At 37.0% G+C, this 13,736-nt stretch overlaps 1 protein-coding gene across 2 annotated transcripts in view; it reads left to right on the top strand.

The window, feature by feature from the left end:
• LOC107675511 (pappalysin-1-like) overlaps positions 1 to 11,542 on the top strand; it is a 149,874-nt gene extending 138,332 nt beyond the window's left edge. For both annotated transcript variants that reach the window (XM_016469895.1, XM_016469896.1), the window contains one exon: positions 11,043 to 11,542. In XM_016469895.1, the coding sequence (XP_016325381.1) occupies positions 11,043 to 11,147 (105 nt within the window). In that variant the 3' untranslated portion in view covers positions 11,148 to 11,542. The remainder of the gene's footprint in view (positions 1 to 11,042) is intronic.
• The last annotated feature ends 2,194 nt before the right edge of the window (positions 11,543 to 13,736 follow it).

Below are 13,736 nucleotides of genomic sequence, written 5' to 3'. Positions count from 1 at the left end.
GCATTAACTAAGGTTAACTAATGAGGTCTTATTGTAAAGTGATACCTATTGGTCTTTATAGTTCTTTTGCACTTTAATAATAAACTTTAAAGTTTAAATAAACTTTTAACTTTATACATGGATTTAGCAATTAATCGCAACATGAAAATTTGATACCGGCATATCCCTAGGACACACACAGGCTTTCCTCCTCACCAAGGACATTAAACACTGTGTCTAATACACAATAGATTACATGCATGTGTGATATTTAATGCATTCTGATTCTGATTTAATGTTAAAAGAAAGCAAAATATCCTCCTGAGACCTAAGCATAGCATTTTGTTTTATCGTCCATAACATAGTTGAGAATCATCTTTATACAAAATTTGGTTAACGAAAACCCTGAAACCTAAAAATTGATTGGTGAATGAAAAAAAAAAAAAACCTCAATTGATTTTGCCTATACATGTCTTTTCATGTGATTTTATTTTATTTATTTATTTTTTGAACAAAAATAAAATGCCCCCTACAGTGTAATGTAATGACAATAAAAGCCTAATTTCACAAAACTTTTCCCCCCTGGTTATCAGGATGATATCCTCACTGTCAAAAATGCCATTATTACCATACAATGAAATTTTCATATCAGCAGACAATATCCCATACAAAATATCCTCACAAAAGCACTGCATCACCAAGATTTTTGGTGGCATAAACATAAGAAGCTATATTTTCATCAGTGCTCTATCAGCTTTTACGTACTTAAATCTTCTTATTTTTTATATTTACTCCAGGATGTTATTTACCTTAATAAAGGCCAATATTTTTTAACCTTATTAAATGTATGCATCATCTGGCTGTTACCAATCAAATTAAATTTACAGTGCAAAATTACAACTGCAATACATTTTTAATAGGCCTATACAAAAAAGATATGCTGAGGAAAAAATCATACTTTTAAATACACTAAACCGGCAGTAGATGATGGAAATTCACTTATTTAACTGATTGGTTGGTTCAAAACGCTGTACTGAAACAATGCACTGGAGAATGTGAAATACTTCTGCTGTCATCTTTCTTTGGAACTATTTTCATTGGTGAAACAGAACAAAACAGTCAATATTGTGTCTAAAATTTACTTGTTTGTTGAACTAAAATCAAGGTAATATTTGCCAAGTGCCTATAATTTAACAAGGTATAAATTTAGGTATTGGGTAGGATTTAGGGATGTAGAATAAGGAGGTCATGCAGATACTAATGAACAACCAATATACTAGTAATATGCAAGCTAATAAGCAACTAGTTAAAAGTGAGAGCTGAACTCTAAAATAAAATGTTACCAATATTAACGTTACCTAGAAAGTAGAAACAGATTAACGTTACAGTACCTTTGTTGTAAATGGAGACTTTTATTGCGTCATCCGTGTTCATCTTCAAGCAGGCAGTTTGGGTTCTGGATGAAAACAAATCTAGCTGTTATTCAAAAGCAGCATTACACCCAAAATTAATGCAACTATAATTCTAAGAAAGTAAGATCCAGCCCCAATACTGAAAGATGTCTAGGCTATATCAAATATGCATGTGAAAAAGTTATAAAGATAAAAAAGAATCGTGTAATCATAGATTGAAACTTTTTTTGATTGATTTTTGTGTAGTCATCTTAGACCTCAAAATGATATCCTCATAACATTTTCCTAATGTGGCTAAGAGAATGTTCTTCCTCTATTATTGTGGAACGTTGTGCTACTATTTTATTGCGAACATTGTATAACCTGTTTTCTCAACAACATCCTCAAAATGTTCCCGGTAAAATGTTTTAAACCGTGCCAAATTGGGTACTTCTACTTTTAACAATAATCTGTTACCTCAACAATATCCTCAAAACATCCTCAAAATGTTGCAGATAAAATGTTCTAGCTTTGTTAACATGTCACATTACAATAACTTTTTATAAAAACATTACACCATCTCAGGCCTCAGTGATGTTCTTATAACGTTCTCCTAATGTGACTGAGAGAATGTTCTTTCTTTGTTATCTTGAAACATTGTGCCAATGTTTTATTGAAAACATTATATAATCTGTTACCTCAACAACATCCACAAAACATCCTCAAAATGTTGCAGGTAAAATGTTCTAGCTTTGTTTACACTTAACATTTTAGAAACATTATCTGAAATGAAAAACATTCTTAAAACATTTTTTGAACATTACATTCAAATGTTTTCTCTAAAACATCAACCAAACCTGTACGGAATGTTAGCCAAAGTTATGAGAACATTCCCTGCTAGCTGGGATGTATAGTTATATGTATATATAAATACGCACACATACACACACATATACACATATAACATAGTTGGCTAACGATGGTTTCGGTAAGCACACTCCTGACCGATTCAGTGAGTTAATTCAGTGAAGGATTCATTAAATTGATTCAAACCAGTAAATTGAGTGAAAATTAGTCATTTGTTCATTAATTACACTATTATGGTGCTGTGTTGATTTTTACACCCAGCTCGAGAGAAACACTGTAATAACCTTGATAGAAGCAATATCCAAAATCTATTTATTTACTCACCCTCTTGTATTTCTAAACATGTTTGCTGTATTTATTTATTTGATTCTTCACCTGGCTCTTTTCATTCAGTGACATTTCACAAAATGAACCTGATTTTTGCTCTTCATGGTTAAGCGCCTTTCATAACAGTGTACCTTGTTTACAGTGTACCACAAAACATACAAAAGGATATGTGTTATTGTTGACTCAGCCAGACACTTGGTCATGTTCTTGTTGCCAGCAAAAGTGTTGCCAGCAATGCCTGCAGTGAGGTCTGTCTCTCTTTGGGTGATCCTCTCGTTGGCCATGATGACCCCAAGGCAAAGGAAACCAAGGCACTTCCCTGCTGCTTATGTGTTTGTTTCACTTCCTTATCGCACCCTGTCGTGCTCACTTTATCCCAGCTCTCGTCATGTTCTCTGAAAGGTTTGTGTATTAAGACGTTCTGGATGACTGGCTGTGTATTATTCCTGTCAGGGACTTTGACTTTGGGAGTCAAACTGCATCTCAGGACACCGCAGGATGCTTTACTAATCACTACAAGCTGTTGGCATGAGGAAGGAGGCCAGTGGGCATATTAGGGAAAAGAAAGAGAGATCCTTTGGTTTTCTTTACAAGAGGTTCCTGGCAGAGGATTTAGTAAGTTTTAACCTCACAAGGTCAGTGATGTAGAAATACTAAACTTGTTAGCTGATCAGTTTAACCTCACTGATGACTTTTACTTTTGATCATATGGATCATATGGTTAGAGATTTCAACAAATTCCATAGCAATCAAACTTTGGCACATAGCTTGTCATGCTTTTTTTTTGTCATTTTGGCTGTTGCTGTGATATGCAGCGCAATATAGTTTCCTTTTATCTGCAAACACTGGATACTGAACTGTGATTGTTAAATCGTGTACACAGGTGTAGAAATCTAATTCTTCTCCAAAAAAAAAAAAAGTCCCAACATTAATGCACTTCAGCCATTTGTTTTTGGACCATCAGTTACGTGGCGCTCAAGATCTATAAGCTGCAATTGCTAGTGACTTCAAAAAGTCAAGAACTGTTCAGGAAATGTTAGCATACTTACTGTATTCAAGGAGAGGAAAATTCAGAACGACTAGGTAAATATCTAGATGGATACAGTATGTTGTTTTTCTTCAGCACTATTCGGTTTAAAGCTTTAATGAGAATAAGTAGAAAGGGTCTGCAGTTTTATAGTCTAATTTGAAAGAATTTGTTTTGGATCACAAAAGAGTTGTTTTTGTAGAGAACTAAACCTTTTATTGAACAAATGACCTAAAACAACCTAACAAGACTAAAAAGCTATGAAGCCATTGATCTTGCCGTTTGTATATTACAATGTGTACTGTTCATTTGTTGAACTGAAGACATGAAGTCTAGAAATTAGAAATGTAACCCATTAGAATTTTTTAGATAGTTTTTTTTTTTTTTTTTCAAATTGGCTTGCATTTTATAAATGGTTTGGTTTGTTAAAATCTTCACATTTTTCATTTTTTTCCAAGTCCTAAATTATTCTGTTGATCTCTAGGTTTAAATGAGCAGATCCCAGATGTTCATTGGAGTCTTTAGACCATGCTGTATGTAAAAGACATCTCTTACATTTAAATAACACAACCAGTGTCATTAAAATAATCAAACCACCAAATTCAGTCTCGGTGGCCTTTTAAGAAATCTGAGGGACAACCCGAATTCAGTAGGTTCTTGTTTGCATTCTCAAAACCCAATACCATGCCAAGGTAATAAATGGAAGGGGGGAACTCCTCCGGGGGCCGACCCGCAGTTGTGGCGGTAACAAATGTGTGTCTCTTACGTTTTTATAAGACATAATTATCAACGCATGTTGGTTTTGCCCTGCAAAGTTTATGGCTATGAAACCACATCTCCAAATGAGCTTTTCAGTTTTCCAAATTCTTTCCTTTAATCTTGGCTGTTTTAGGGAAAAGTGGCAATGAAGTGCCAACCGTGCAAGATTGGGGCAAGATTGCTGTTTCTGCAGCAAAAAAAATGAGGGTGAGAGAGTTTTTCGAGACTTTCACAACAAGGTTTCCCCTATCGAGGCTGAGACTGAAGGCTGTGCCTCCCATGACTCCACTTTCCACAGGTTTAATGGCCTGAGCACACGAGTGAAGTTTGGGCAGAAGGAAAGCATGTTGTAAATGTTATGGATACATATTAGCTGGTTCAGGTGTGTTTGATTAGAGTTGGAGCTAAACTCTGAAGGAAAGTGACCTGGAAGGGCCAAGTTTGCCCACCCCTGATCTAGACCAATAGTAATAATTAGAATAAGCAATTTTTCTAACTAAAGTCTATTTTACAAGGTACACAGCAACTTATTAATAATGTTAATAAAGAATATGTGGCCATTGATCAATAAATTGCAGAGGCATAAGAATGATCTGAAAAGTAGAGGAAGCAGCATTTTATAAACATTATCATGTTGGCTCATGAATATTCACGGGCAGTTTTGTAATAGCAAGGTTGAGTTGAAGGTGATGGTCTTTCATTCATCACCTTCAACTCAACCTTGCTAAGACAGAACTGCTCATGGTCTCAGCCAACCCAGCATTTCATCACAACTTCTCTATACAGCTGGGTTCGTCAAGCATAACTCCTTCCAAGACAGTCAGGAACCTTGGAGTTGTGATCAATGATCAGTTAAGCGTCACAGACCATATTGCTACAACGGCCCGGTCCTGCAGATTTGCCTTATACAACATTAGGAAGATTAGACCCTTCCTATCAAAACAAGCTGCGCAACTCCTTGCTCCTTGTCCAAGCTCTTGTTCTCTCCAGACTGGACTATTGTAATGCTCTCTTGGAGGGCCTTCCCGCATGTACTATCAAGCCTTTGCAACTGATCCAGAATGCAGCAGCGAGAGTGGTCTTTAACGAGCCGAAAAAAGCTCACGTTACACCTCTCTTCATCAGTTTACACTGGCTACCAGTAGCTGCTCGCATCAAATTCAAGGTACTGATGTTTGCCTACAAGACAACAACTGGCGCTGCACCAATATACCTTAACTCTCTAGTTCAAACTTATGTGCCCTCCAGAAGCTTGCATTCTGCAAGTGAACGACGCCTTGTGGTCCCATCCCAAAGAGGCACAAAATCACTATCACGGACCTTTTCCTGGACTGTGCCCAGATGGTGGAATGACCTCCTTATCTCAATTTGAACAGCTGAGTCTTTGGCCATTCTCAAAAAACGTCTAAAGACACATTTTTCGCCAGCACCTGACGAACTAACACTAGCACTTACCTATTATATTCGATTCTGTTCTATTCTATTCCATTCCATTAAAACAAAACAAAAAAAAAACTAGCTATGTGTACTGTGCTAGACTAACTGAGACTTTTCACAGCACTTGTATACTTTTGCTCTCTCGTTTGTCTGATTGCTTCTATTGTTCTCCTCATTTGTAAGTTGCTTTGGATAAAAGCATCTGCTAAATGATTAAATGTAACGCAATGTTACAAGACTACTGCTTACTATGGTAGCACTTTAGTCTTTTTGTATATGTACATACTATGTCATTACTACAATAATAACAATAACTAGGTAATAACTACTGACTCTAAACCTGGCCTTAACTCAAGTCCATGTCATTACCTTATATCACTCAGTACTTACTGCAGAACAGTGGTTTTCAAACTTTTTTTTTTAAGAGTGACCCTTTTATTTTATTTTTAAATTGACACAACCCATATATACAACCATTTACATGCAATCAAGTCAAGTCACATACAGTACCGGTGTGGAGTTGCATGGAGGAGCTTTAGAAGAATAAAAGGAGAAGTAATGACAGTCAGTGTTGCCAAGTCAGCAGTTTTAGTGTGGAATTGGGCTACTTTTACACTGTTGCTGTAGGTTAAGGCTATCTCCCTGAAACAAAATTTCAATCCCGGTAAAAACATGATTGGGCTAGTTTTGGACTAGTTTTGATAAGCAATTGGGCTGGTTTTGTTTTGCAGACATGGCAACCATTGAAAGGCGAGAGAGGACCAGACCTGGGACATTACACTGATATTGTTTACATTTATGCAGGTTTAAAGCATTTAGCTGATGGGATTTGTAAATTGTTGTTATTTAGATTTAGCAGTGATTTTAGCTATATATACAGCCAACCAAAACCCTCTTTTGGCATTAAAAAACTACTGTCAGGATTTACTAAAGACACAGTGAAATATTAGTGCTGAAAAGGCATGGACACAGATATTTTTGTGGCTGACCTTGTTGCATATGAATTTGTAGGATTGTCCCTTCCAGGTGCAAAACTTATGGGAGAAGAATATTTAAGTGAAACCCAACATGATCTCATAAGGTTTGCAGTATTCAATTTACTGGTAACTGCGCCCTTTTTTAACCCTGTCTTAAACCCAACATTAATTTATGCTGCTCTTGGAAGATTGTGTTGGTCATCATGGAAATGATCTGGCTGCGTCTTGTCTTATTTAATGTGCGCACTGTCAGTAGAACAAGCACAGAACTTTCCACTTCCATCTGCACTTTTATGGGATTGTGCTCTCACGCTGATTTGCCCTGTTTAGTAAATATGGCTCTTAATGTTGTAAATATTGTTTCTACCATTGTTAGAAATTACTTTGTGAATATATTTAAAGTCTTTGAGTGTACTCAACTCTAGTTTATAGTGCAAACCAAATTAAACTCTTATTTCTTATTTTATAGAGAAATAATCTTAAAACAACAGAAGCAAAACAAATTATTGTTGCTTCTCAAACAGTAAATAAATGTCACTCAAATTTTCTCAGTTTTGACGTTGACGTTTTGACGTGATGTATGCATCTGAACCCCAGTGCAGACCAGCATTATGCTGTGTTGAGTTTTGAAGCACTATGTCTGTGCCCCGATCCCCAGCCCCCTATTTCCCTTCAACTGCAATCTGACACATGCATGCACTCTGCAGAGGTGGGGGGTCGTGTGCCGTGACGTACATGGTCTGTCAGAGAACGCGTGTGTGTGTGTGTGTTCTGGACTGGCCTCTGCCCCATGCTGACATTCCCAGCCACCATCGATGAGCCCCAGATGTGGCAGCTGGTTCAGCCACCCTAAGGGTCAAGGGCAGAGGAAACCATGTCAAATTTGCCACCCACATCTTAGTCCGATGGTGAGATAAGGAGAGAGTGCAAGAAATTGATCTGTAAAAGTTTGCAAGTCTTGCAAACAAGAACTGTGAAAGTTTGCATGTCGTGAGATTGGAGAAAAGGAAAGGGGACATTTGAGAAATGGTTATGTAAAGTACTAGAAAAAATGGAAGTGTGCACCTTCATGGGGAGGTCGATAACAATTGCCTGCTGGAAAAAGAACAAAAGCAGCCTTAGTTGCCATCGCAGTCTTAAAGAGCTGGTTAAGTTGGACTGTTTGGGTTTGGGGGCACTTGTTAGCTGGTCAGGATGGAAAAACAGCCTGGTCAGTAAACCACCTTACGGTGATTTTTTTCAGCAAGGTTAGCAAAAGCCAGAAAAATTAATGTGTTTAGACGAGAGGGAAGGCATACGGTTGGACAGGAAATGCCATGCAGGGCATTGACGGCTGGTTTTGATATGTGTCCGGTTCATGCTTGTAAAAGCTTCACAGGTAAGTGGCTCTGGAAAAACTAAGTGTTGCTCACACAAACATGTTTTGTTTTAATTACTTTGTAATACATGCCATTTCCGTCTGGAGAACTGCACTCTCACACTACAAAAAGTTTTTCTTCATCAGTATTGTTCTCATTAGCCAGCAGCATATATAAACATCTTTGCATTTGTTTTAGAAGCACAAACTGGTGAGAGAATGAGACCAGGTTTGTTACCATTAATAATGAAATAATAAATCAATAAAATATAAATATTAGATAAAAACGTATACTTAAAAAAGAGAAATGTTGCCTTTTGAACTAGATGAAATAAAGTTTAAGTAAATACATATATAAATGAATGAATGAATGCATGAATGAATTAATGAAAGGTATATAGGGATATAAAATATACAGAAGCACAAAATTACTGAAACTTAAAGTAAACAAATTAGTTCAAATAAAACTGAAAATATAAAAAGCTTATTAAAAATATTAATTGATATTAAAATAGTATATAAAGTATATAAATGATACTAAAACAACACCAATTAAGAATATTTTGTTAGATGTGTGCCTGAATTTAATTCAAGATACATTCTTTAAAATGTAGTTGTATGAACTTGATACTAGTTTAAAGATAAAGTAAATCTGTCTTGCTTTAGTGATGTTATTATTATTATCATTATTATTTTATTATTTAAAAAAACAATACAAAATTATTGATTTAAAATAAATAAATAAATACATATAAATAAATAAACTCTTCTAAATATTAATTAAATTAAATGATTAAACTGTATGAGTTGTGTTTGTTTGTTCATTTATTTAGTTATTTTATTTGGATCCCTAACATGATATTGTGGTTGTTTCTGATATACAATAGTACATTTTTATGTAGCTCTCTGTAATACTTTATGCTGATTATAATATTCTAATATTCACTGTCATCCATGTAAAACTGTGTATCAGTCCATTCCTCCAGGTAACTGAAATCGGTGATAGTTTTAAGTCTCTCTGATCACACTACAGACTCAATTCAATTAAATTCAATTAAATTCAAGTTTATTTGTATAGTGCTTTTCACGATACAAATCGTTGCAGAGCAACTTTACAGAAAATTAAGTTTCTACAATATATTTAGTAGTAGCTTATCAGTGGTGACTGTCAGTTAATGTAAATATGGCAGAAATGTACGGAAAAATCAATTACTCTACCTCCTTTAGTGGACTTTGCTATCCTAGGTACTACCAAAAGTCCAGAGTTTTGCGACCTTAGGGAGCGGGATGGATTGTAGCATGGTAGAAGACTATTTATGTACGCATGAGCTAACCTTTTAAGGGCCTTATATGTAAGTAATAATATTTTGTAACTGATACAGAACTTAATAGGTAGCCAGTGCAGAGACTGTACAATCGGGGTAATATGATCATTATTGTCCTTACCAGGTCTTACTGTAGAGGAAGTAACAGTACATCCGTCTAGTTGCAAATTGTAATCCAAGAGATTCTGTGTACTGTTTTTTGGTCGAATAAGTAATATATAGGTCTTATCAGAATTTAATAGGAGAAAATTATTGGTCATCCAATCTTTTACATTTTTAACACACTCTGTTAGCTTAGATAATTTAGAAGTTTAATCTGGTCTTGTTGAGATATATAGTTGAGTATCATCAGCATAATGGACTCGCTCTCGTTTCATAAAAATGCAAACAGCACCATTTTCCAGTTGTCGAATGTAGTGAAGATGACCACAGTGTAATTAAATATTATTGCAATATTAGTTTCAGTGTTTATCTTCTAGCCAGGGAAATTGTTTTGTACACTGTGGTGGACTGTTTTTTTTTTTCATTGAAGAAGGTTTAAGATAATTTGTATAATAGCAGTACTCCACGTACCTTACTGCAATTATCATTACTCTAATTATGAGTATAATCACATTAACTTAATCACAGTATTCTGTTTACATGAGTTTAATTGCCTACTCGCATTATGAATGTGAATAATGTCTGCAGTGTTCAAGGGAATCAACCTGCTAATGTCTCTGCAGCCAGATTTCATACTGAAGTGCTTCCACTTTGGCCTTGACTCAAACCCTCATCTGTTTTTAGGTACAAAAAGGCAGGGTATTACTCCATAATCGATGCTATGAATTAGAAAGTCCACTTTGTTGTGCACCAAGATAAATTTGCATATGAATTCACGCCATGAACAAATCAGTCTGTTCAGTCGCTGAGGCTAAGACAAATGGTTCCGTGAATGAGCAAATGTGAACTGCACATATGGTCCTAGTTTTGAGCGACTGGAGATGCATTTTATCCTGAAAAGCAGCTGAGGCCTGTCCCGAGGGAGGCCGCTATGCAGCAGGTGGTGTCAGTGATGCTCTGCCAACATTCAATTGTGACGTGAAGTGCCAAACAACATTCAAATTATATTTTCAATCCCTCCATGGGGCTCATCAATTTTTCAAGTCAGTGCCAAGTCCAGACGTCTTGACCAATGATGTAAGCTGTCATTACACTCTTAAAAATAAAGGATGTTTGTTGGCATCAATAGTTCCAAAGCCTTTAACATCCATGACCCTTTCCATCCCACAAATAGTGTAAAAAAGTTCTTCAGATTATTAAAATGTTCTTCAAATGAAGAAAAAATAACATTGTTCTATTAAAAATGGTGCAGAGCAGAGTTTAGCTACAGCCAGCTCCAACACACTTGCCTGGAAGATTCTAGTAAGTCTGAAGGCCTTAATTAGCTGATTCATGTGTTTTTAATTAGGGTTGAAGCTGAACTCTGCAAGTCAGTGGCCTTCAAGAAACTGGACACCCCTGTTTCAATGGCATCACTGTGAAAACCTACTCTGGGTTTCTACTCTGAACCTTTTGGTTTGTATGTTTTAACATGTGTTTCTTTTCTCCTTCAAGGTGATTCCGTTCCCCATGTCTTGTGACATCCGAAGAGAGTGCGCTTGTCGGGACCCCAACGCCTTGGAGAAGCGAAAGGGAGAGCACTTGCACTCACTTGGTTAACACGCTCCACCAAGCCAGTGCACAGACTGGGACAGGATGAGATCTTCTTCCCAGAAATGCTGCTGCTTCACAGTTGTACCTCTCCTCTTATAGCTGTTTATCATTTCCAAGTCCGAGTCTACCTGCTATCTCTTACACTACGTTTGGAAAAGGATCCCAATGTCAAGACCCCACAAAGGACCAAAGCTGGTTTGTGTATAGGCCGGGACACACCAAGCCGACTTCAAAGAACTAGCGGCGATGAAAGCCGACTGTGTTGTCGCCTCATGTCGGCAGCGTCGGATCAAAAAGCTGCACTCGAACACCAATAATTTGAATATCAGTAACATTGATAACTTTAATAATTTTAAGCGGCTCATGTTGTTATGAAAACATTTGCGTATTAGATTGATTGGGAAAGATCACGTAACATTTAAACAGCCTTCTCTGTACCGCCTTCATTTACGTGCTAGTTTTCATCACTTTCGCTTTAGTTCTCGGGCACTGACTCATTCGCTAAACTGAACGTCCAATCAGAGCTCTCACTCACGCCGACGGCCCCGACGCCGATTCAACATGTTGAATCAGGCAAACTGTCGCCGACGTGAGCCCGACGAGAGCCGACGAGTGGAACACACCAAACAAACTAACCCGACTGTCGCTCGCCGTCGGCTTGGTGTGTCCCGGCCTTATGCCATTTGTAGATCTCTCACAACCCCTCCAAAAAATTAAAGCAAGGCATCTCAAGGGAACCATACTGATTTGACCAAAGCCAGAAAAAGAAGAAACGCACTCTCGAAATCGTTTAGGGGACTTGATTTGTTTTAGTCATCCCAGGAAGGTGGTGCGTGGCGTTTCCGCCCTCACCTGTGTCCCTATAGAAGCAGACTGGGTCCCAAAACAAGGACCGTACAGTTGGCGGGAGAGCAATCACATGATTGTGGGTTGTTTTTAAAGACTAATCAGTGATTATTTGAATGTTCCTGAAACGATGCAAATCTATCAAACATAAATGCGCAATGGGGAAGAGCTGCAGGTCTCGTCGCACACTATTTACATTCTGTTATGAAATAATTGCAATTTGAGGTTGATTTAAAATGCACACCGATAGATCTGTGCATAAATATGGTGAGAATGAATTGGTTTCTTTAGCATGGCTGCTGTTGTTGCTGCTACGATTGCTGCTAATTAGTCAAACAACAGACAACAGGAATATGCAGGCCATGATCTAGTGTGCCGTCAGTCTGCCTTAATACTTACCTCTGATAAATATAACCATCCATGACCGAAGACCTCCCATTAAAGCTCCGGGCCAGTGCTGAATTGTAACTCGTCTGGTCCGAATGCAAAATAGACACAAATTCCTGAATGTAGAGGCCATTGTCATAAACCTTTTATTTAACTGAAATGCTTAGTTCACCCAAAATCTGAAGATTCTATCATTTACTCATTTTTGTTGTCTGTATGAAATACTTAAAAAAAAATCATAAAATATGCACATAATTTCCATAAAATTACAGTTCAATTAAAAAAAACAGTATTCCATACAAGTCTTCTGAAGCCATACAGGTCTTGTGTGATGAAGAGATTGAAATTAAAGTGAATATTCACAGAAAATCTTTCCGTCTGCTGCAGATCTCGCATGTCATTCTCCACTCTCTGGTTTCAACACACATGAGAACCAATGACATCAAAGCGTAGTGTGACGTCCAAACGTGCCATATTTCAATCTGACCGCAAGCATGGAAGGTATTTGTGAGCTCTGATGGAGGGGAACATTTTCAGCAACTAAAAACAGATTAACCTTTGGTCTGTTCCTCACACAAACCCATCAGCTTCAGAAGACTGCATGAGTACTATGGACTGCTGCTGTGGTACTTCTGCGGTGCTTTGCATTATTAAATTGACCATGATTATGTAATATGAATGATGACGACAAATGGAGACTCTTACGCACGCTTTCAAATCTCAGTGAATCTGCTGCCAGTCAAAAACGTTTCAAAGGTAACTTACTGCACATGTGCCAACTTGTTAACCACTTGTATGTGTTTTTGCCAAAAAAAAAAAAAAAAGAAAGAAAGAAAAAAAGAAAACAATTTAGCTTAATGGTAATCGGAATTACTTTATATATGCAAAATCGTAATCAGATTTCAAAATCAGGAAAATCACTTTAATGATTATTACTTTTTACCCAAAAATGAAAATGTGCTGAAAATTTACTCACCCTCAGGCCATCCACGATGTAGATGAGTTTGCTTCTTCATCAGATTTGAAGACATATTGCATTGCATAACTTGCTCAACAATTGACCCTCTGCAGTGAATGGGTGCCATCACAATGAGAGTCCAAACAGCTGATAAAAACATCACAACAATCCACAAGTAAACCACACCACTCCAGTCCATCAATTAACATTTGTGTAGTGAATAAAAGCTCATTATCAGTATGTTTTTGACTTCAAACCATTGCTTTCATCTAAAATACAAAAACATGTATGTCTTTGGTAAGAAAAAAAAAGTAATCTGGTCTGAATCAGGTGAGAAATGTGCGCAGATCAAGCACTGGAGTGGACTGACAAAGTCCAAAACAGCTCTAAAATGTGGGTGGATT

Source organism: Sinocyclocheilus anshuiensis, unplaced genomic scaffold (assembly GCF_001515605.1).
Source record: "Sinocyclocheilus anshuiensis isolate Anshui unplaced genomic scaffold, SAMN03320099.WGS_v1.1 scaffold1604, whole genome shotgun sequence".
Lineage (NCBI taxonomy): Eukaryota > Metazoa > Chordata > Actinopteri > Cypriniformes > Cyprinidae > Sinocyclocheilus > Sinocyclocheilus anshuiensis.
This window is presented reverse-complemented; position numbering and strand designations above follow the sequence as displayed.